Source organism: Rattus norvegicus, chromosome 2 (genome assembly GCF_021556685.1).
Source record: "Rattus norvegicus strain SHRSP/BbbUtx chromosome 2, alternate assembly SHRSP_T2T, whole genome shotgun sequence".
NCBI lineage: Eukaryota > Metazoa > Chordata > Mammalia > Rodentia > Muridae > Rattus > Rattus norvegicus.
In genome coordinates, this window is record NC_141535.1 from 57472342 (window position 1) to 57496281 (window position 23940).

Here is a 23940-nt window from a genome sequence, read left to right on the forward strand (position 1 = left end):
AGCGAAAGCAAGCAGCTCTTAGCTGTGGACTGTGTTGCTGGAGCTCACTGTTTCCTCCCGGGTGGTTACATTGTTGCCCTGTCACTTCTGACCTACTACATTTAACGTTCTTCCTGCTCTTCCTATATTTCATCCTAGTTTTAAGTAAAATGTTAATATTTACAGTCTGCACAGTGTTTGGATTTCTATCCCTGAAAGCCAAATAATTCGTACATTTCTTCTTTCTGTTTTGTTCCCAGCCACAGTCAGAGCGGAAGTGGAGGTGAGGCACCAGCTTTCTGTTTTCGGTCTTGAACTGTTTGAATATGTTAACGAGAAAACGCTTTAGTTTGCTAACTGCAAGAGGAGTTTTTGATATTTCTGTACATTAAATTAAGGTTATTAAATATAATTTTGTTGGTACAGCCATTGTACCACAAGAAGATTTCTGTGTAAGTATAGAATGGACTTTATCATGTTCTCCCCAACCCCGTTCTTCCTTCCTCTTGCCCCGCCCCTTACTTACATGCTCCCCTAGACATTTTCTCTTCTGCTTTCTCATATACGCATACATCATTTTATATATCTGTATAGGAACCAGAAATTAACGACTCAATGGGATCTTAAGGAGGAAAAAGTACCAGGAGTCTGTCACCCAGATTCTAGTCCTGGTCACCAAGTGACTGTGGGTCACTCACTTCTGTCTTCCAAGTTTGCTGTGGATCCTAGCGTGACTCCACTCCCAGAGTGCCTGGGATGGCCTTGCCTTCTGCAAACTGTCTGAGAACAGTTAAGAATAAGCCTCCCGTTTCACTTCCAGAACTATCTCTAGATGGCAAACTATGTGTCTACATTGACAGTGCCTCCTCAAGACCCCCTGATTTTCCAGGTAGCAAAACCGAGAGCTCAGATTCTCATGCCGAAAGTTATATTTCAAGGCCACTTTCCTGCCTGTGGAAGTTAGTCAATAAATAATTTGTTAAGCAAATACTTGCCTAGTAGCCGAGTTTCTAAGGGCACAGCATAGCAAATGAAACGGAAAGGGGGTTCAGTTTAATATGTATGCATTAAAATGTGGCTTTTCCCTTTGTGGTTTCTTTCAGTTACTATTGGTATCTAGAGTCACCGTTCATTCCGTATAACCTTCATAAATCAGCATCTTAGGCTTTTCCTAAGTGTCTACTCACTGTCAACTGAATTTGTCTCACTAGTTCATTTCTCCTTTTTCGTGATACATGTCTAATTCTAGCTCCTCTTCTGTTTTACATTTTCTCATATGTATTCTCACCCATGCGTTTTACATCAGATCCAGGGTTCCATCATCACTCATTTCTTTATAATGACTTTGTCCCTAAAATGCTTTAAAATAATCAATAAAGCAACTGATTTACAAACTATCTATGTGACAGTGAGAAATATAAAGTTTCCCACTTTAATGGCTAATATGAAAAGGGGATGCTTTCTGTGGTCAAACGGGAGAGAATTAGTATCAAAATCAGAGTAGGTTGCATGTCATCAAATTTTACAATTGACAAAAGGTTTCCTCCTTAATCCAAATGAAGGGATGTTCCCACCACCGCCAGCAGACGACGACATCTATGATGGGATAGAAGAGGAAGATGCTGATGACGGGTAATAATCATTGAATTGCTTTTTCCCCAAGATATTACATATGTGGTAATTTAGTTTACATCTCCAGATAGTATAGACAGTAGAAAATATTAGTCTATTCAGCCCTAAAATTATGGGAGGGTTTAATTGACATTAAGAGTAAGTCATGAAGGATAATTGTATCTCACTGTAAATAAAATGGTAGATAGGAAAAATCTCATTTTTGAGGAAAAAAATGAAAGGAAAAGAGGACAAATTACAAGTGATGTGAATGTTTTTATTTTTAAAAATAATCTCCCAATCATTTATCTATTAATCAATAATACTTTTACAACTATCTCTAGAGTTTGTTACATGACTGTGGTGTCTTCTGCATAACATAATTACATCAGGGTGTCGGGCTCACACCTGTAATTCTGGGACTCCAGAGGTTTAACAGAAGCATCCCTTGAACCCAGGAGTTCAAGGCCAGTCTTAGCTGCTTAATAAATCCCGGGATAACCTGAGCTACAATATGAGATCCTGCTTCAAGTAAATTGAGACCATTTGTTATCTGTGGTAATTTTATAGCAGAACTGGTATTGAATATTTATTCCTTTGCTTAATGATAAATGTCTTTATTTTTATAATAATAATTTATAAAAATCTTTTGAGTTAATAAATCTTTCCATTTTAAAATAACATATTTAAGATCTAGTGTATATTTTACATTAGTCATAAATAATACCAAGTAGACATTTTAAACTTAATTCTAGCTGACTTGACCTAGCTTTATGTTTTAGAAACTTAGATAAATCTAACTGAATAAATAAGAAATGACCAGCCTGGTGAAAGAAATACCCAACTCACCAGAAATTATGAAACTAGCAACACCACACTATTAGCTACTATGATCTATTTACTATTATTTATGGTCAGCATAGTATAATTACTTAAACTCTGAATGTGCACACAATGTCTTCATGGTTTGCTGATTATTACATTCTGTCAATGCCTGATGCTCCCAAGATCCGTGCCGCAGGTTGATGAGAAGACTAACGCGTGGTCCTGGGGGATTTTGAAGATGTTAAAGGGAAAAGATGAAAGAAAGAAAAGCATTCGAGAGAAACCTAAAGTCTCTGAGTCAGACAGTAATGAAGGTTCATCGTAAGAGTCAACTGACCGCCTTCAGTGCACAATAATACACTAATATTGGTTTAATTGAGTGCTACTAATATTCTATAACCAATAAGCAAATCCTGATGAACTCACACCACTTTTCTGTCATTTTCCATTAATCATCTTACACTCATCTCACAGTGTAATTAATTATATTGGAAAACCCCACTTATCCCGAAATTACTACACAGTAATTACACAATTCTAAGATACACTTTACTCTCCTGCAAACTTGCATGAATACCATACACACACGCACATGCACACATGCACACACTTATACGCACTCAAGCACGCACAGTCATTCATGAACATACACACCACTAGGGTCTCTCTCACCGGTACAATCATCTAAAACTTTCCTATTCTGATTGCAAGCCTAAATGTTACTGTGTGGTATTTCATGCTGACTACTTTTAAAACTCCATATTCTCTATTGAAAGTTAATTTGTTAAAATCCAGAAAATAGCTCTCTGGCCCCCTGCTTCCTCTTGCTTTCTCTTACCCCTTTGTGCCTTCTCTCCCCATCCCCTTTCCCCTTCCCTCCCCATGTGCTCATGGCCACCCTCTACTCTAGTCCTCTCCCCTCTCCTTCCCTACTCTTCTCTCTCTCTCCTTCTCTGCCTTACTACCCTCTCAACTCCCCTCCCCATACCCTGAATAAACTCTATTCTATACTAAAAAAAGAAAGCAAACTAGGACATAATTTAGAATTTTTCCTAAATATAAAATTGAAAAATTTACAATAGCAATTTATTATCTTAATTACACACAAATGCAGATTTTTCCCAGTATTTCAAATTTATCTAAATAACTAATGCATAAATAATTTTTAGTCTCAAAACAGCCCCTTAGTGTAAATTCCATGTATATAAATTTGAAGGATCTTAACCATGTGCAGATGAGCCTTTCTGTTTTTCATTTTTTAATGTGTTCGTCACATTTAACTGAAACCCTTACACGTTTTCACACAGCCTTCCTAATCTTATCCTTTTTTGTGAAACACCGAAGAGCAGTCAATAAACAGCACCCTTACTATGATGAACACGCAGAACAAGAAGTCTCCTCTTGAGCAACATTGCTCAATAGAACTTTCATGTGGTGTTAAAGAGACTTTTTGCCTTCTTTGTACACTACCAAATTCTGATTTGGAGTTATTTGAGCGAATGTCTTCATATCATACTGTGCTGTATTGACTCTTTCAGAAGCACGTCTGTGCCTGTCTGCTTGCATGTATGCATGTGTGTGTGTGTGTGTGTGTGTGTGTGTGTGTGTGTGTGTGTGTGTGTGTGTCATAGTTCAGAAAATAATAAAAGCGAACTTCCTTTTCTGCTACAACTAAACCCACCTGATCTTGGTCCCTCCCACTCCTGACCACCAGTTCTCACTGTCTGGTTAAAGAGTACATTCCTTTCTTATTCATCACTCTCCAGTTTGGGGTAAACATGGACACACTGGAGAAATGTGGTCATGTCCCAATGACTGCCGTTGATTTTGACTCTGTAATTTCAGTCCTCAATTCAAATAAACAATTTGGGCCAGACCTATGGATAGCATGAGGCTCCAAAATACTAAGTCCATTTAACTTACTCTGGTGTGTTAACATGCCCACAATTTAGAGCAAAGCTAAGATATTGGTCCAGTGACTGTGGGCAACATAAAATGACTGTCTTCACTCGTGACATTTTTTGAACAACAAAACTAGTTCAAAACCAGTCTAAAAAGATTCCAAATCGATGGCTAGAAACTAGTGGCAAATGGAGGATAAGAAAGGTATGACAATCAGGACGTTAACCCACGTCACACCTTTAGAGTATGTTCACACCTCCCTCATATAAAGCAATTGAGTCCACGGCTCATATTCCTCTGATTTTAACTATGTTCTCTCTTTTCTTTTTCAGTTTCCCTTCTCCTCATAAACAACTGGGTATGTAGTAAAAACTAATTATGTATTTTACAAATCATTTTTTACACATGTAGTAGAGGGAAGCACTGAACGTCATCCCTGTACCTGCTTAAGTCCTGAGTCCAAAGCAATTTTACCCTAGATGAGCTCAACTACCCAACCATAGAATAGTAGAACCATAAAAATAAAATTCATGCATTAGATACTTCTCTTTTGTGATAAAACACCATTAACATTCCTCCCCAAAGCAGCAGGCTCAGGCCTGTCCCAGGACTACCTACTCCTTGGTACCCTCCCCTGTATTAGTTGCTTTTCTACTGTTATAATACACTTTGATGAAGGCTTCATGGATGCGCAGGAAGCTGAGGGCTCGCACCTTGAACCTCAAACAACAGAGGGTGAACTGGTAATGGTTCATGTCTTCAACTCTCAAAGCCACCTTCAGTGACAAACATCAACAAGGCCATACCTGCAAAGGCTGCCCAAACAGCCTCACCAGCAGGGGACCAGGCTGGCCTTGAACTCAAATGCCTGAGACCATAGGGGATGTCTCATTCAAACCAGCACAAATGGCTTCAAAATTATTAATCTGAAAGCCATTGTGGCATAGAGATAGGTAGAAAGCAATGGATATCAATGTGATCTAAGACCCCACCCTAGTTCAGTTCATGTTTAACATACATGACTCATGCATAAAAAATGTGTAAAAGTATTCAGAAGGCACACGACCAGATACTCCCAGATACTGGGGGGGTTGGTATAATGCTTTTACCTTGATACAATTCCGATCGTTGTTGTAAAGCCCTGCTAGAACAGATCTTTTAACAATTTTTAAAATTTTGCTCTGACTAAAATAAAATATTGTCTCTAAAATATTGGAGGGCTTTTAAAGAGTTTATCTACTTAAATTTGTAAATATGTTTTTAAGAGTATGTCAGGCTGGAGATGTGGCTCAGTTTGTAGCATTGAGTTTGATCCCCAGAACTACATAAGCCAGGTATGGGGTTATTCTCAGTCTACCACACCAGTCATGGCCACTTTTCTCCTTTCTTTTTTTCTTTCTGCCCTTCCTTCCTTCCTTCCTTCCTTCCTTCCTTCCTTCCTTCCTTCCATCCTTCCTTCCTTCCCTCCTTCCTTCCTTCCTGCTTGATTGCCTGCTTTCATTTTTGCTTTTGGAGACAGGGTTGCTTTCTGTAGCCCCGGCTGTCCTGGATCTCACTCTATAGACCAGGAGTCCTTGAACTCATAGAGATCCACCTACCTCTGCCTCTAGAGCACTGGGATTAAAGACGGGAGCCACCACTGCCCAGTCTAGCTCACAGCTACTTTTCTATCAATGTTGTTTTGCTGTTTCTCATCATTTGGTGTATACTATTTGTAGACATGAGATTTGCTTTTGAAGGCAGTACAATTATACTATCGCTGTAGGGTATAAACTAATACCTAACAAATCAATAAAAGGAGATGGTGGATGACAGATGATACAGATACCAAGACGAATGGATGGATGGGTAGAGAGATAAATAGATAGATAGATAGATAGATAGATAGATAGATAGATAGATAGATAGATAGATAGATGGATGCTGGATGGGTAGATATATGATTGATAGATAAGTTAGATGATGAATACATAGATGATACATAAATACATATATACATATGGATAAATACAATAGCACCCTGTAACATGTAAGAATCTGCTTCCTACTGCCAGTACCCAAGAGTGCTGACCTCTTTGTCCACTGTTCTGAAGTCCCACTATTCATCCACTGATTACATGTGTGGAATTTTAGGCTATTCAGGTTTTTTCCCCCAAATATTGATAGTTCAAATCATATTCACTGGTTTCCACTGTTGCTTTATTCGTGTGTTGTAATTTGAAGTTGAATACTCACATTCAGAATGGTAAGAACTTCCTTTCTTCCTTCCTTCCTTCCTTCCTTCCTTTCTTCCTTCCTTCCTTCCTTCCTTTCTTCCTTCCTTCCTTCCTTCCTTTCTTCCTTCCTTCTTCCTTCCTTTCTTCCTTCCTTCCTTCCTTCCTTTCTTCCTTCCTTCCTTCCTTCCTTTCTTCCTTCCTTCCTTCCTTTCTTCCTTCCTTCCTTCCTTTGAAAAGTAGGTAATACCTTTAGTAGAAATGTATCCAGACCCTGAGAAATCTCTTACTAGCTATTAGTAGTCTTCAGTTTACAATAATATCACTGAATGTTTATATCAAAGTGTAAATGGACAATGTTTCAATACTTGATGTTCTGTCTTTTATTAGATGTGGGAGAAGAAGTTTACGATGATGTGGATGCCTCAGACTTCCCCCCTCCACCTGCAGAAATGAGGTCATTAAAATGTTTTCCTTACACTGAAATGTTGACAAGGAGATTGCTCAACATTGATCAGGAGTAAAAACCCAGTGTGGCGTATGTGTGCTGTGTGAAGTCATGTGGGCTCTGCTGTCCTTTTCTAAAGCTGTGTCTATTTCTGATCACAGCTCTCACCTCACAGCTATGTTTGTGACAAAATTGTCCTAACCTTCTCTCCTCTGCCCTTCTTCATTCCTTCCTCTGACCCCAGACACTGGTTCTGCCCCTAGTTCGCTGACTAAGGTCTGCTGGCTGCTGGTGACTCATTGCTGTCTGTATCCACTCATTTACTAGGAACAGATAACTTGAGATCTGCTCAGAAGTCACTTCAATGATTTAATCTTCTCTTGTATTTTTACCTTTTTCCTTGACTTCTTTCCCCTTGAATACGCTTCTTTTCTATCTCATCCCTCAACCATCTTCTTCACTCCCCTCCACCAATGGTTTTCTTGGTGAAAAAAAAAATGTATCGATTAAGAGGGCTTTAATGTATGTCCATTTTTGTTCACAAAAGTGTTAGATTCTCAAAAAAGCTTCACACAAATTTCTTTTTTAAGTTAAGAGTGTATAATTTCAGTTTATCCAAGGTTTGCATTTAACTGTCAGGTAAGGTATAGGAAAAGTAGTTAAGGTCTGTTAGGATAAAAAGAACACTTTTGAGAAGTCTTCTGAGGTAGAACGTAATGTGCTAGAATACTTGCTCATTTTTGAGTAACTCTATGAGGTGACATGCATGTATACAAAAGCTAGAGAACTCTGGCAGTGTACCCAAGAAGGATGAGTGAAAGTTGAGTTGAGAAAGTGAGAGTAGAGTTGATTAGTTAGCGAATGAAAATAGGCTAAAGATTTGAGTCGTGCCCCCTGAGCTGTACTGAAGAATGCAGGAGAAAATGTCAATTATTTACTTCTACTGCATTAAGCCAATTTGAGTGAACTACAGACAGTATCAAGATCAAAGGAGCTGAAGGCAAAATATGCCAATGTTCACAAAGGAAGATCAAGTTCTACAGGCAAAACAAGAAAGAAAAATGAAAGAAAACTCCCTCTCCGTGGTCTATGAACAGAAAGTCTACCCTTAGTAACTTATTTGTTCTAACATTACTCATTACAAGAACATTGTGCCTGGCTCTGATGGGCTTTAATACAGTTTTCTGTTTTATATTACTCTAGAAACATCCACACATCCCATTAGCTTGGCTCTCCGGGAACCCAGAGTCACATCCTGGCCTTTTCCTTGGAGCAAAACAAACACCAGCTGATTAAACTTGACCAGATAGGACCAGTTTTTTTTCCCCCTTACCCATTGTTTATTTTCAGAAATTAAAACAATTCTATGTTTTTAAACACGGTATCCTATTTTGGAATAACTTATTTTCAAACGTGGCTTGTGGTGCATATTCAGCATTCATTCACGCTCTGATCATCCCAGAGAACTAATCTGGGCCAGCAGTTCCACCAATGCCCAGATCATGAAAGGCAGGAGGTCCCGGGGATAGATACAGGACAGGAAGTGGGTAATGGTCCTCATTCTTTTCACAGTGAACAAGATAAATATTAAAAAATAAAATATAAATATAAAGAATCAAACTTTTCAAAAAGTCAAAAGCAATTTTTTCTAGATAATCAAAATGAAATTTAATACCAATATCAAATGTTCACTCTTCCCACCCATTCTAGTGCTTTCTTTAAAAACTCCCTTCTGCAGGAATTCACACTTCTTTCTAGTCATATGTATTGAGCTTTTAAATTCTAATGAGCAACTTAATGAGATGGCTAGGGTGACTTTAGAATTAACTATTAGTTGTCTGTAAGATGTTCCCTCACGATATCAAAACAGTGATTTTATGTCCGTGCTTCTCATTGACCAACACTTCCTTTCTTCCATGCCTCCTCCATTATTTATGTTCTGTTTTCCTCTCCTGGGGATCAAGTCTGTGGTGTGGTGTGTAAGTGCTCTCCTACTCAATTCTGTCTTCTCCCTCATTCCTCCATTTTAATTAGGTGTGAAAATAATAAGATAGAGACATTTTATAACTCATAAAACTAAGTTCTTTTAAAAAGCACTTTGGAGCCTTTTGTTAACATTATCTCTGTCACTCAATTGTTTAGAAGGAGCTAGAAAATGTACAGGGTTCAAATGTAGGTCTAATCACATGAAATCATGCAATGCCAGCATATTTCATCTCATTAAGTTTTATTACTGATCCACTATAACAATAGATCTTTTGGTTACAGTTTAACTCGTTTGTATTATTTTCATGAACCCCTTCTATATGTAAGAAAGCCATTATTGGTTATAAGTACTGGGTTAAAACCAACATTGGTCAAAAATGTATTATCACATTCTGGGCATGGTAGCTCATGCCTTTAAGCCCAGCACTAGGAAGGCAGAGGCTAATGGATTTTTGTGAGTGTTGAGGCCAGCCTTGTCTACATAATGAGTTCCAGTGTGTATAGTGAGACCCTGTCACAAAAAACAAACCATTTAAAATTTAATGTTAAGAATTAAGTCTCTGTTATGATCTATCTCTTTTCTATCTCTCAAAGTGTTGGCTTATGTGTGTTCTGTCACCCTAGTCAAGGTATGAGTGTTGGAAAGACAAAAGCTGAAGAGAAAGATCCTAAGAAGCTAAAAAAGCAGGAAAAGGAAGAAAAAGACCTCAGGAAAAAATTCAAGGTGTGTAATATTTAATACAATTCAGAGTTCAAGGATGAAAAAAATTCCCAAAAACTTCAAAGTGATAAAATATATACTTTTAAAGCATGTGTTTTGGGGTTTTTTTTGTTTGTTTGTTTGTTTGTTTTTTGTTTTTGTATCTCTTTTTTTTCTCTATCTTTATTAAATTGGGTATTTCTTATTTACATTTCAATTGTTATTCCCCTTCCCAGTTTCCAGGCAAACATCCCCTAGCCCCTCCCTCTCCCCTTCTATATGGGCTTCCCCTCCCCACCCTCCCCCCATTACCACCCTCCCCCCAACAATCCCGTTCACTGGGGGTTCAGTTAAATCATGGTTAACAATATCATAGTTATCTTTCATAACTTTTCTTTGTTACAAATATGTTTTAAATTGAAATGTATTCCTTAATAAATTAAGCAGGCAATAATACATGTTTATATCTTCCATCCTACGATAACCATTTAATAATCGATGTCTATAGTAAGTGATAATCTGTAAGTGCCTGTTATGAGAAGTTGGTGAGGTTTGAGTTGGCTTAGTCACTGTCATGGGCAATAAGTAGCCTAGGAGCGCGTTGAAGAGCAGGGCATGTTTCTTTTGGCTCACAGTCCTAAGCTGTTGCCCACCATGGAGAAACCACAAAGGCAGGAGCTTCATGGGGCTGGTCACATTGCATCTGCTGTCTGTCACAAAGCAGACAGAAACAAATGAATGCCTATTGATGCTTAACTTGTTTCACCATTTTATACAGCCCAGGATTCCCTGTCCAAGTAATAGTCCCAACCATAATTAACATAGTTCTTCCTGTATTGATTAACAAATTTGAGATAAACCCCCCATGCATGCATAGAACAAAACCTTTCTTAATAAAGTTGTCAATAAATTCCTATAATGGGCTGGAGAGATGACTCAGTGGTTAAAAGCACTGACTGTTCTTCCAGAGGTTCTGAGTTCAAATCCAAGCAATCACATGTTGGCTCACAACCATCTGTAATGAGATCTTCTGGTGCGTCTAAAGACAGCTACAGTGTACTTACATATAATAAATAAATAAATCTTTTTAAAAATTACTATAATAACTCATATCAGTAATGTGACTATATTTATTTTTTTTCAGTACGACGGTGAAATTCGAGTTCTATATTCAACTAAAGTTGCATCCTCCTTAACTTCTAAAAAGTGGGGAACGAGAGATCTGCAGATAAAACCTGGGGAGTCTCTTGAAGTTATACAAAGCACAGACGACACCAAAGTTCTCTGCAGGAATGAAGAGGGCAAATGTAAGTCACTGCAGACACCACCCTGTGCCTTTAACAGCCACACCGGGTACATCCACGCCGGGTACATCCACGCCGGGTACATCCACGCCGGGTACATCCACGCCGGGTACATCCACGCCGGGTACATCCACGCCGGGTACATCCACGCCGGGTACATCCACGCCGGGTACATCCACACTGGGTACATGCACACTGGGTACATGCACACCGGGTACATCCACGCCGGGTACATCCACGCCGGGTACATCCACACCGGGTACATCCACGCCGGGTACATCCACGCCGGGTACATCCACGCCGGGTACATCCACGCCGGGTACATCCACGCCGGGTACATCCACGCCGGGTACAGCTATGCTGGTTACAGCCATGCCAGTTACAGCGGACCCTCCTCTCTCCTAACTCATTTTGCTCTGTGGTTTGTGAGTTGTCGGACATGTTAGGAAACTGGAGATTTCTGCTATGCTTAAATTGATGAATTCTACTTTAATGTCTTTGGGGGTCTTTTGAAGTTATAACATGATTACATCATCTCCCCTCCTATCTTTCCTGTCTCCAACTTCTCTCCCCTGTAACTCCCTTGCTCTCATTCATGGCCTCCTTTTCTCTAATTGTTGGTGTGTGTGTGTGTGTGTGTGTGTGTGTGTGTGTGTGTGTGTGTGTGTGTGTAGTCTGTATAATGTTATGTGTATGTAAGTTTTCAGAGATGATAACCCATTGGTGTGCTCTTCCCTGGGGAAGGCTTTCAACCGCTCTCCATGCTCCTCCATCATTTTTTAAAATCACACTGGAGGCTGCGAGCACCATCAGTGGCAAAAACACAGGCTTGAAAATGACAGTGGAGACATTGCAGACACTTCTGTAAACTTTCTCACCCATGCATATGTGATTTCTAAGCTCACTGGTACCTGCTTCCGTTCCAGGCAGCCTGAAAGTCTTCTCTCCACAGGATGACTGTGTAAATCTCTTACCCCAACCCCACCCCACCGGGTGTATTTTGTTTATCATAAAGACATTCTTTAGGTTGTATTTTATTTTAGTCTGACTTCCCGTTTTAAAGGGGATTACTGTGCAGGATAGACAATGGCTCAGCAGTTGAGAGAGCAGTCTTACTGCTCTTCTAGAAGACCCAAGCTCAGCTCCCTGCCGCCACATCTGACAGTTCACAGATAACTGTAACCCAAGCTCCAGGGGATCCAACATCCTCTTCTGGCCTCCGCAGGCATCTGCACTATTGTGCTCATAACTCCACACAGCATGCACATGCACATAGTTAAAAGTCAAATACAATAAACTTTAAGCAAGAAGGTTAGAGAGGGCAGGCAGGAAAGTATTGTTATCAAACGGTCAGCTCCTGAGTAATTAAACATGAATGCTGATGTGAACCCTGTCAGCCACTCTCCCACCAGGTAGTGAGCAAACTGGGTATGGATTCAAAAGACTACACAGAAGGTTAAAGGCCGCTCCTAGGTAGGTGTAAAGGTATTCAGGATGTTAAGCAAGATAGCAGAGTGTTCTGGAAGCCAGAGAAAAACCCTCCGAGAATAGAACAAAATGGTTAAATATTAGCAGAAATTTGGACCAATGAGTACTCAAGTGGTTGTAGAGGGAGGAGCACTAAGGAGCGTTTGAGACTGACTGTCAGAGTATTATTCCAGAATGATTGACTTACTGTGCATATTTGTAAAATAAATGATTTGTGCTGTCTTGGATAAAGTCGCCAATGCTGTGAAGAGACACCATGACCAAGGCAACTCTTTATTCTAAAGGCAGACATTTAATTAGGGGCTGGCTTACAGCTTCAGAGGTTTTGTCCATTATCATCATAGCAGGAATTATGGTAGCATGCAGGCAGATATAGTGTTGGAGAAGGAGCTTAATCTGGAGTTCTGCATCTTAGTCTGAAGGCAACCAGGAGAGACTGTCTTCCGGGCAGCTAAAAGGAGGGTTTCTTCTGCAATGGGTGGGGCCTGAGCAGAGAAGGAGACCTCCAAAGCCCACCCCCATAATGACACACTCCCTTCAACAAGGTCACACCTCCAAACAGTACCACTCCCTGTGGGCCAAGCATATTCAAAGCACCACGTATGCTTATCAGTGTCTAGCTTACAAATGAATGAGCTCAGAATATGGTTTATTTATTTGGCTTTGGAAATTACTGGCGGGCTACTGCTAATCTACTTTTCTAATGGCTGGACTGGCTACTTCCCCACCTGTAGACCCCAAATACTTGCCGTTTGAATCTTTCGGGGTTGTTTCTGCTCCAGCAGTGTGGTGTCCTGGGGGTGGGGGACATTTCACTCTGACACGTGTTGGTGACCCATCACATCTAATGGAGTCCTCCTGCTTTCCCTTGGAAATGTCTTAATGATCATCAAAGCTAATGATGCTCAGGCATATAATATGTCCATTAGAATACAATGATTTTGTAGTCATTATGGAATGAAGCTGTTCCAGATGTAGTTTGCAATCCCTCAGGTCAAGCCATTGTGGAGAGATCTAACAAAGAATTAAAGGAGGGCTCTTAGAACAGAAGGGAGATAAGGAATATCCCAGGGATGGATTAAGTAATACTTTGCTGCCTTTGAATTTTTTAAAAGCCAATGTAATAGCACAGCTGATAAAAAACCGATGAAAAGATTTTACAAAGGAAGAAGAGAGAGAGTTAGACAAAATATTTTCTATTTTAAAATAAAAAAGGAGATCCAGTGTCACAAGAGATTTGGAGTATGTATATTTTGCTATATTTAGCATAGAAATAATTATCTTTTCAATAATGATTACAATTTTATATCTCCTTTTTCAGAGGATTTTTAAAAAGACAGGCTTAGATAAGGAGAAGAATGAAAAATGGACTGGTAGATTGGAGACCATAAAGCAGAGGTTGGCAGATTATTTGAATCCAAATAGAAACCTTTCAGGGGAATCCAATCTAGACTTACAATAACACCAAAAGATGAAAGAAATCTACAAAGGCTTAAGAAATTAATATGGCAGCCCATAGAGATGCTAAATTAAAAGGCTTCAGCTATAAACCAACATGGTCAGACTAGATACTATATTTAATTGTCAAGGATCAATTACTAAATAGAGTTCTAGACAGAACTAAAACAGAATTAAAACTCCAGGTTTACTTATTGAGGTTGCCTTGAAACAATGTCATACAATATATGTGTTGGTCTTTATAGAGTTTGGAGAGTTGAATGTGTACACATGTGGATACATTGTACTATTAAAACATATTCTGAACTTCAATGGGCCTTTGCCTTGAATTCTGAGAAGGATGATTCTGAAACTACATATTTGTTAGAGATGGTGACTGTCTTGGAGGTGCCATTGTATTGAGGGCCTTTCACACTTCAGCTGAAATCTTATGAACTCCTTTTGTTATTTCTTGTGGCTCAATCTCCTTCTCTTCTCTTCTCTTTCCTCTCTCTCTCTCTCTCTCTCCCTCTCCCTCTCTCTCTCTCTCTCTGTTTCTTTCCCCTCTGCCTTATTCACTCATCTGCCCAGCCATTGGGTGATCAGCTTTTATTGACAAGGCAGAGAATAAATGGTAAAATGGTAAGCATTGTTTACACAAACTTCAGAACTTAAGACAGGAGATTCTTCAGCAACCACATGGTGGCTCACAGACAGTCATCTGTAATGAGATCTGACGCCCTCTTCAGGTGTATCTGAAGACAGCTACAGTGTACTTATATATAATAAATAAATAAATCTTTAAAAGACAGGAGATTCTTGACCTAAGCATTACAAAGTGGTATCTAGATTGAAACAAGATGTGATGGCAGAGAAATAAGCATTTAAATAGCACAGGGGTAAACTTTACACACTGCACAATAACATTATGCCTACACATGTTTAATTTCACTTTTTGCTTTTTCAAACGTCTTGCTTTTCTTAATTTTTATGAAATTTCTTCCTTGTTAATTCCTTCTTTGGCCTGGATCCTTGATCATTTTTTTTTTTTGGTTCTTTTTTTGGTTCTTTTTTTCGGAGCTGGGGACCGAACCCAGGGCCTTGCGCTTCCTAGGCAAGCGCTCTACCACTGAGCTAAATCCCCAACCCCTCCTTGATCATTCTTAATTTCCTTCATTTCTGGTCTATTCTCTACACTAGGACTTAGAATGATTACTGTAGAAATTTAACTCTCTCTCACCTAGGTCACCACAAATGGCGTTGCCAATCACTTCTCTGTTAATCTGTTAACAAAATATTTTCAAGAACACACAGTCTCTAGGCAAGCATGTAATAAATGCCCTTTATGATCCAGTAACAAATGCAGTTTGCTATGTAGAATTGCCATCCAGAAATAGAGTCCATGTCATTACATCAATAAAATATGCCCACTGTGTTACTTTATTTGACTTGGAACCCAATCACTGTGCATTGAGATAAAGCCAGTTATCCTCTTGAATTGGAAGCATCCATACTCCCAACTCCCAGCCATCACCATCTGATGAATCCCCCCATCTCCACCATGACACTGCTTCCACTTCTGAGTGGCTTGTTTCATCAACCTGCTACTGTCCTTAGGCTCTGAGCTGTCATAGAACTTCCAAGGAAGTGCCTGACGTCAGATTGTCATCACTGGTATAGTGCCTCGCACCTTGAGCAGGGCTTGGTCAAAAGAACACTCTAGATTTCGAGTCTAAGACCAAGATAAGTCTGACATAAACAGACACAAAAACTCCTGCTGAATAGTTTAACTGGTTGACAGACAGTTTTCTGGCTCAGCCTGATGAAGCCTGTTAGCTTGTGTATCATTAAGGACCCTGAGTCTGTCCCTTCCTTATTTTACATCATCTCATAGCATTTTGTACTTCATCGCCAGCATGATTAATGTTTTACTCACTCCCAATTATCTTCAACCTATTACAAAAAGGACTGCAACCTAAGGTTCAGACTGAACGATTGATCGGTTAAAGCATAAAAGAGAGCCCCTTTGTCACTTTGTGGAGCAAAAGTCTCTGGTGTAGACATTGCCACATTGAATTGGGTCTCACCCACTGACTTCTGCAAGTGCGATCTGTGTAGGCACTGGCATTTAAATATATATTTCTGGCAGATTCTCAAATGTTTAAAACGCTAGCTAATATCTGCACACATGCTACAGTCTGATGCTCATACGCTCAGAGTTGTCCCACCTGCTGCCACTGGAGAAAAACTCTCTACAAAACAGATCAAAATAAAAAGGAGAGAGGAAAAGAAAAGAGAAGAAGGCATAGGAAGTCCCACACCCGCGGATCCCGGCCCGCAACAGCTCTCTGCTCCCAGACCCCGTGAGAGAAAGACCCAACCGCCTGGTCAGGTGGGCACTCCTGAGGCTGCAGAGCGGAAGAGACCACCAACACTGCCCACCCCTGCCCACATCCCTGGCCCAAGAGGAAACTGTATAAGGCCTCTGGGCTCCCGTGGGGGAGGGCCCAGGAGCGGCAGGACCCCTGCCTGAGACACCGCCAGAACCTGAAGGAAACACACCGGATAAACAGTTCTCTGCACCCAAATCCCGTGGGAGGGAGAGCTAAACCTTCAGAGAGGCAGGCAAGCCTGGGAAACCAGAAGAGACTGCTCTCTGCACACACATCTCGGACACCAGAGGAAAACACCAAAGGCCATCTGGAACGCTGGTGCACTGAAGCTCCCAGAAGGGGCGGCACAGGTCTTCCTGGTTGCTGCCGCTGCAGAGAGCCCGTGGGCAGCACCCCACGAGCGAACTTGAGCCTCGGGACCACAGGTAAGACCAACTTTTCTGCTGCAAGAAAGCTGCCTGGTGAACTCAAGACACAGGCCAACAGGAACAGCTGAAGACCTGTAGAGAGGAAAACTACACGCCCGAAAGCAGAACACTCTGTCCCCATAACTGACTGAAAGAGAGGAAAACAGGTCTACAGCACTCCTGACACACAGGCATATAGGACAGTCTAGCCACTATCAGAAATAGCAGAACAAAGTAACTAGAGATAATCTGATGGCGAGAGGCAAGCGCAGGAACCCAAGCAACAGAAACCAAGACTACATGGCACCATCGGAGCCCAATTCTCCCATCAAAACAAACATGGAATATCTAAACACACCAGAAAAGCAAGATCTAGTTTCAAAATCATTTTTGATCATGATGCTGGAGGACTTCAAGAAAGACGTGAAGAACTCCCTTAGAGAACAAGTAGAAGCCTACAGAGAGGAATCGCAAAAATGCCTGAAAGAATTCCAGGAAAACATAAATAAACAAGTAGAAGCCTATAGAGAGGAGACACAAAAATCCCTGAAAGAATTCCAGGAAAACATAAATAAACAAGTAGAAGCCCATAGAGAGGAGACACAAAAATCGCTGAAAGAATTCCAGGAAAACACAATCAAACAGTTGAAGGAATTAAAAATGGAAATAGAAGCAATCAAGAAAGAACACATGGAAACAACCCTGGATATAGAAAACCAAAAGAAGAGACAAGGAGCTGTAGATACAAGCTTCACCAACAGAATACAAGAGATGGAAGAGAGAATCTCAGGAGCAGAAGATTCCATAGAAATCATTGACTCAACTGTCAAAGATAATGTAAAGCAGAAAAAGCTACTGGTCCAAAACATACAGGAAATCCAGGACTCAATGAGAAGATCAAACCTAAGGAGAATAGGTATAGAAGAGAGTGAAGACTCCCAGCTCAAAGGACCAGTAAATATCTTCAACAAAATCATAGAAGAAAACTTCCCTAACCTAAAAAAAGAGATACCCATAGACATACAAGAAGCCTACAGAACTCCAAATAGATTGGACCAGAAAAGAAACACCTCCCGTCACATAATTGTCAAAACACCAAACGCACAAAATAAAGAAAGAATATTAAAAGCAGTAAGGGAAAAAGGTCAAGTAACATATAAAGGCAGACCTATCAGAATCACACCAGACTTCTCGCCAGAAACTATGAAGGCCAGAAGATCCTGGACTGATGTCATACAGACCCTAAGAGAACACAAATGCCAGCCCAGGTTACTGTATCCAGCAAAACTCTCAATTAACATTGATGGAGAAACCAAGATATTCCATGACAAAACCAAATTTACACAATATCTTTCTACAAATCCAGCACTACAAAGGATAATAAATGGTAAAGCCCAACATAAGGAGGCAAGCTATACCCTAGAAGAAGCAAGAAACTAATCGTCTTGGCAACAAAACAAAGGTAATGAAAGCACACAAACATAACCTCACATCCAAATATGAATATAACGGGAAGCAATAATCACTATTCCTTAATATCTCTCAATATCAATGGCCTCAACTCCCCAATAAAAAGACATAGATTAACAAACTGGATATGCAACGAGGACCCTGCATTCTGCTGCCTACAGGAAACACACCTCAGAGACAAAGACAGACACTACCTCAGAGTGAAAGGCTGGAAAACAACTTTCCAAGCAAATGGTCAGAAGAAGCAAGCTGGAATTGCCATTCTAATATCAAATAAAATCAATTTCCAACTAAAAGTCATCAAAAAAGATAAGGAAGGACACTTCATATTCATCAAAGGAAAAATCCACCAAGATGAACTCTCAATCCTAAATACCTATGCCCCAAATACAAGGGCACCTACATATGTAAAAGAAACCTTACTAAAGCTCAAAACACACATTGCACCTCACACAATAATAGTGGGAGATTTCAACACCCCACTCTCATCAATGGACAGATCATGGAAACAGAAATTAAACAGTGATGTCGACAGACTAAGAGAAGTCATGAGCCAAATGGACTTAACGGATATTTATAGAACATTCTATCCTAAAGCAAAAGGATATACCTTCTTCTCAGCTCCTCATGGTACTTTCTCCAAAATTTACCATATAATTGGTCAAAAAACGGGCCTCAACAGGTACAGAAAGATAGAAATAATCCCATGCGTGCTATCGGACCACCACGGCCTAAAACTGGTCTTCAATAACAATAAGGGAAGAATGCCCACATATACGTGGAAATTGAACAATGCTCTACTCAATGATAACCTGGTCAAGGAAAAAATAAAGAAAGAAATTAAAAACTTTTTAGAATTTAATGAAAATGAAGGTACAACATACCCAAACTTATGGGACACAATGAAAGCTGTGCTAAGAGGAAAACTCATAGCGCTGAGTGCCTGCAGAAAGAAACAGGAAAGAGCATATGTCAGCAGCTTGACAGCACACCTAAAAGCTCTAGAACAAAAAGAAGCAAGTACACCCAGGAGGAGTAGAAGGCAGGAAATAATCAAACTCAGAGCTGAAATCAACCAAGTAGAAACAAAAAGGACCATAGAAAGAATCAACAGAACCAAAAGTTGGTTCTTTGAGAAAATCAACAATATAGATAAACCCTTAGCCAGACTAACGAGAGGACACAGAGAGTGCGTCCAAATTAACAAAATCAGAAATGAAAAGGGAGACAGAACTACAGATTCAGAGGAAATTCAAAAAATCATCAGATCTTACTATAAAAACCTATATTCAACAAAACTTGAAAATCTTCAGGAAATGGACAATTTCTTAGACAGATACCAGGTACCGAAGTTAAATCAGGAACAGATGAACCAGTTAAACAACCCCATAACTCCTAAGGAAATAGAAGCAGTCATTAAAGGTCTCCCAACCAAAAAGAGCCCAGGTCCAGACGGGTTTAGTGCAGAATTCTATCAAACCTTCATAGAAGACCTCATACCAATATTATCCAAACTATTCCACAAAATTGAAACAGATGGAGCCCTACCGAATTCCTTCTACGAAGCCACAATTACTCTTATACCTAAACCACACAAAGACACAACAAAGAAAGAGAACTTCAGACCAATTTCCCTTATGAATATCGACGCAAAAATACTCAATAAAATTCTGGCAAACCGAATTCAAGAGCACATCAAAACAATCATCCACCATGATCAAGTAGGCTTCATCCCAGGCATGCAGGGATGGTTTAATATACGGAAAACCATCAACGTGATCCATTATATAAACAAACTGAAAGAACAGAACCACATGATCATTTCATTAGATGCTGAGAAAGCATTTGACAAAATTCAACACCCCTTCATGATAAAAGTCCTGGAAAGAATAGGAATTCAAGGCCCATACCTAAACATAGTAAAAGCCATATACAGCAAACCAGTTGCTAACATTAAACTAAATGGAGAGAAACTTGAAGCAATCCCACTAAAATCAGGGACTAGACAAGGCTGCCCACTCTCTCCCTACTTATTCAATATAATTCTTGAAGTTCTAGCCAGAGCAATCAGACAACAAAAGGAGATCAAGGGGATAGAGATCGGAAAAGAAGAGGTCAAAATATCACTATTTGCAGATGACATGATAGTATATTTAAGTGATCCCAAAAGTTCCACCAGAGAACTATTAAAGCTGATAAACAACTTCAGCAAAGTGACTGGGTATAAAATTAACTCAAATAAATCAGTTGCCTTCCTCTATACAAAAGAGAAACAAGCCGAGAAAGAAATTAGGGAAACGACACCCTTCATAATAGACCCAAATAATATAAAGTACCTCGGTGTGACTTTAACCAAGCAAGTAAAAGATCTGTACAATGAGAACTTCAAGACACTGAGGAAAGAAATTGAAGAAGACCTCAGAAGATGGAAAGATCTCCCATGCTCATGGATTGGCAGGATTAATATAGTAAAAATGGCCATTTTACCAAAAGCAATCTACAGATTCAATGCAATCCCCATCAAAATACCAATCCAATTCTTCAAAGAGTTAGACAGAACAATTTGCAAATTCATCTGGAATAAAAAACCCAGGATAGCTAAAGCTATCCTCAACAATAAAAGGACTTCAGGGGGAATCACTATCCCTGAACTCAAGCAGTATTACAGAGCAATAGTGATAAAAACTGCATGGTATTGGTACAGAGACAGACAGATAGACCAATGGAATAGAATTGAAGACCCAGAAATGAACCCACACACCTATGGTCACTTGAGTTTTGACAAAGGAGACAAAACCATCCAATGGAAAAAAGATAGCATTTTCAGCAAATGGTGCTGGTTCAACTGGAGGTCAACATGTAGAAGAATGCAGATCGATCCATGCTTATCACCCTGTACAAAGCTTAAGTCCAAGTGGATCAAGGACCTCCACATCAAACCAGACACACTCAAACTAATAGAAGAAAAACTAGGGAAGCATCTGGAACACATGGGCACTGGAAAAAATTTCCTGAACAAAACACCAATGGCTTATGCTCTAAGATCAAGAATCGACAAATGGGATCTCATAAAACTGCAAAGCTTCTGTAAGGCAAAGGACACTGTGGTTAGGACAAAACGGCAACCAACAGATTGGGAAAAGATCTTTACCAATCCTACAACAGATAGAGGCCTTATATCCAAAATATACAAAGAACTCAAGAAGTTAGACCGCAGGGAAACAAATAATCCTATGAAAAAATGGGGTTCAGAGCTAAACAAAGAATTCACAGCTGAGGAATGCCGAATGGCTGAGAAACACCTAAAGAAATGTTCAACATCTTTAGTCATAAGGGAAATGCAAATCAAAACAACCCTGAGATTTCACCTCACACCAGTGAGAATGGCTAAGATCAAAAACTCAGGTGACAGCAGATGCTGGCGAGGACGTGGAGAAAGAGGAACACTCCTCCATTGTTGGTGGGATTGCAGACTGGTACAACCATTCTGGAAATCAGTCTGGAGGTTCCTCAGAAAATTGGACATTGAACTGCCTGAGGATCCAGCTATACCTCTCTTGGGCATATACCCAAAAGATGCCTCAACATATAGAAGAGACACTTGCTCCACTATGTTCATCGCAGCCTTATTTATAATAGCCAGAAGCTGGAAAGAACCCAGATGCCCTTCAACAGAGGAATGGATACAGAAAATGTGGTACATCTACACAATGGAATATTACTCTGCTATCAAAAACAATGACTTTATGAAATTCGTAGGCCAATGATCAGAACTGGAAAATATCATCCTGAGTAGGTAACCCAATCACAGAAAAACACACATGGTATGCACTCATTGATAAGTGGCTACTAGCCCAAATGCTTGAATTACTCTAGATGCCTAGAACAAATGAAACTCAAGACAGATGATCAAAATGTGAATGCTTCACTCCTTCTTTAAAAGGGGAACAAGAATACCCTTGGCAGGGAATAGAGAGGCAAAGATTAAAACAGACACAGAAGGAACACCCATTCAGAGCCTGCCCCACATGTGGCCCATGCATATACAGTCATCCAATTAGACAAGATGGATGAAGCAAAGAAGTGCAGGCCGACAGGAGCCGGATGTAGATCTCTCCTGAGAGACACAGCCAGAATACAGCAAATACAGAGACGAATGCCAGCAGCAAACCACTGAACTGAGAATAGGTCCCCCGTTGAAGGAATCTGAGAAAGAACTGGAAGAGCTTGAAGGGGCTCGAGACCCCAAAAGTACAACAATGTCAAGCAACCAGAGCTTCCAGGGACTAAGCCACTACCTAAAGACTATACATGGACTGACCCTGGACTCTGACCCCATAGGTAGCAATGAATATCCTAGTAAGAGCACCAGTGGAAGGGGAAGCCCTGGGTCCTGCTAAGACTGAACCCCCAGTGAACTAGACTATGGGGGGAGGGCGGCAATGGGGGGAGGGTTTGGAGGGGAACACCCATAAGGAAGGGGAGGGGGGAGGGGGATGTTTGCCCGGAAACCGGGAAAGGGAATAACACTTGAAATGTATATAAGAAATACTCAAGTTATTAAAAAAAAAGAGAGAGAGAGAAGGAGGCATAAATAAGGAGGTATTTATGGCTGCAGTGTTCTGGTTCCCTTGGGCATCAAAGAAAGAAACTTCAAATGTTTGGACATCATCACAAATTAGTCGATCATTTCTTTGTTGTTTGTTTTGTTTTGTTTTGTTTTTAACAATAGATGCTTACTGAAAAGAAATGTATTCAGGAACTTAAAAAGTCAATCTGGACCATCTGTGATAGCCCACACTTAAAAACTCAGTACTTGGGAGGCTGACTGAGGAACATCTCTTGAAATCAGGAGTTCAAGGCAATCTTGGGCAATACAGTGAAAACTTATCTGAAAATAGGATGGATGGATGGATGGATGGATGGATGGATGGATGGATGGATGGATGGATTATACATAGATAGATAGATAGATAGATAGATAGATAGATAGATAGATAGATATAGATAGATTGATTGATAGATGATAGACAGACAGATAGATTGTTCAAAGTCATTCTAATAGCAAGTCTCAGAAACAATCAGAGGAGAAAGAGAAGAAAAGGAGATAGATTAGGTCTTGTGAAAACCAGAATAATAAATCACATTTAATATTATGTACCATTCATCGTGTTTCATATCCCTTCAAGTTTGACATCAGTTCACTGGCCTGGACAAGGTCACACAATACGATTATATGTTTTTAACTGCAGGAGACCAACAGTAACTTAATTTTATTTTCTGCAAATACAACAGAGAAACAAGTGATAGACATCCATTTGGTTAAGGAAAAACTGAAAATGCAAAATAAAGATTATTTATATTTTCCCATAGCTATTGTCTATTTCATTGGTAACTCCATTCTTCCAATGCCTTCCCAAGGGTGAGTTGTTAGCCCTGAGGCAAGGGTGGCAGGCAAACATTTTAGGGAGAAAGTGACTGGCACATACAAGGGGCGGGTGTTATTTTGCTAACCACTCTACCCCACCATGTATTTCAAGACTTTTGTTCTTCTGTGAGCAGAAGGCTTCCAAATGACTGCTTAATGTGACATGTGAGAATCCCGGGAATATCAATACTCTTAATATTGTAAGGCTTTCTGCACCATGACCATGATTTTGTTTTGTTCATTGAGAGTTTTTCATATTCTCTATTAATATCTCATTCTGGTAAGTGAGCACACACCATGCGGAACACGGAGAACATTCTTCTCCCTGCATTAAAAAAAAAGAAAGAAA

At 39.9% G+C, this 23940-nt stretch overlaps 1 protein-coding gene across 42 annotated transcripts in view; it reads left to right on the forward strand.

Moving 5' to 3' along the window:
* Fyb1 (FYN binding protein 1) overlaps window positions 1-23940 on the forward strand; it is a 149865-nt gene that overhangs the window by 117396 nt on the left and 8529 nt on the right. For 31 of the 42 annotated variants that reach the window (XR_015667191.1, XR_015667195.1, XR_015667193.1 and 28 more), the window contains 7 exon segments: window positions 240-262; window positions 1542-1611; window positions 2599-2736; window positions 4650-4675; window positions 6921-6987; window positions 9589-9688; window positions 10809-10971. Coding sequence is in view for 12 of the 42 variants with exons in the window: in XM_087630184.1 (XP_087486310.1) it covers window positions 240-262; window positions 1542-1611; window positions 2599-2736; window positions 4650-4675; window positions 6921-6987; window positions 9589-9688; window positions 10809-10971 (587 nt within the window). In the remaining 30 variants the exon portion in view is untranslated. 42 annotated transcript variants of the gene reach the window in all.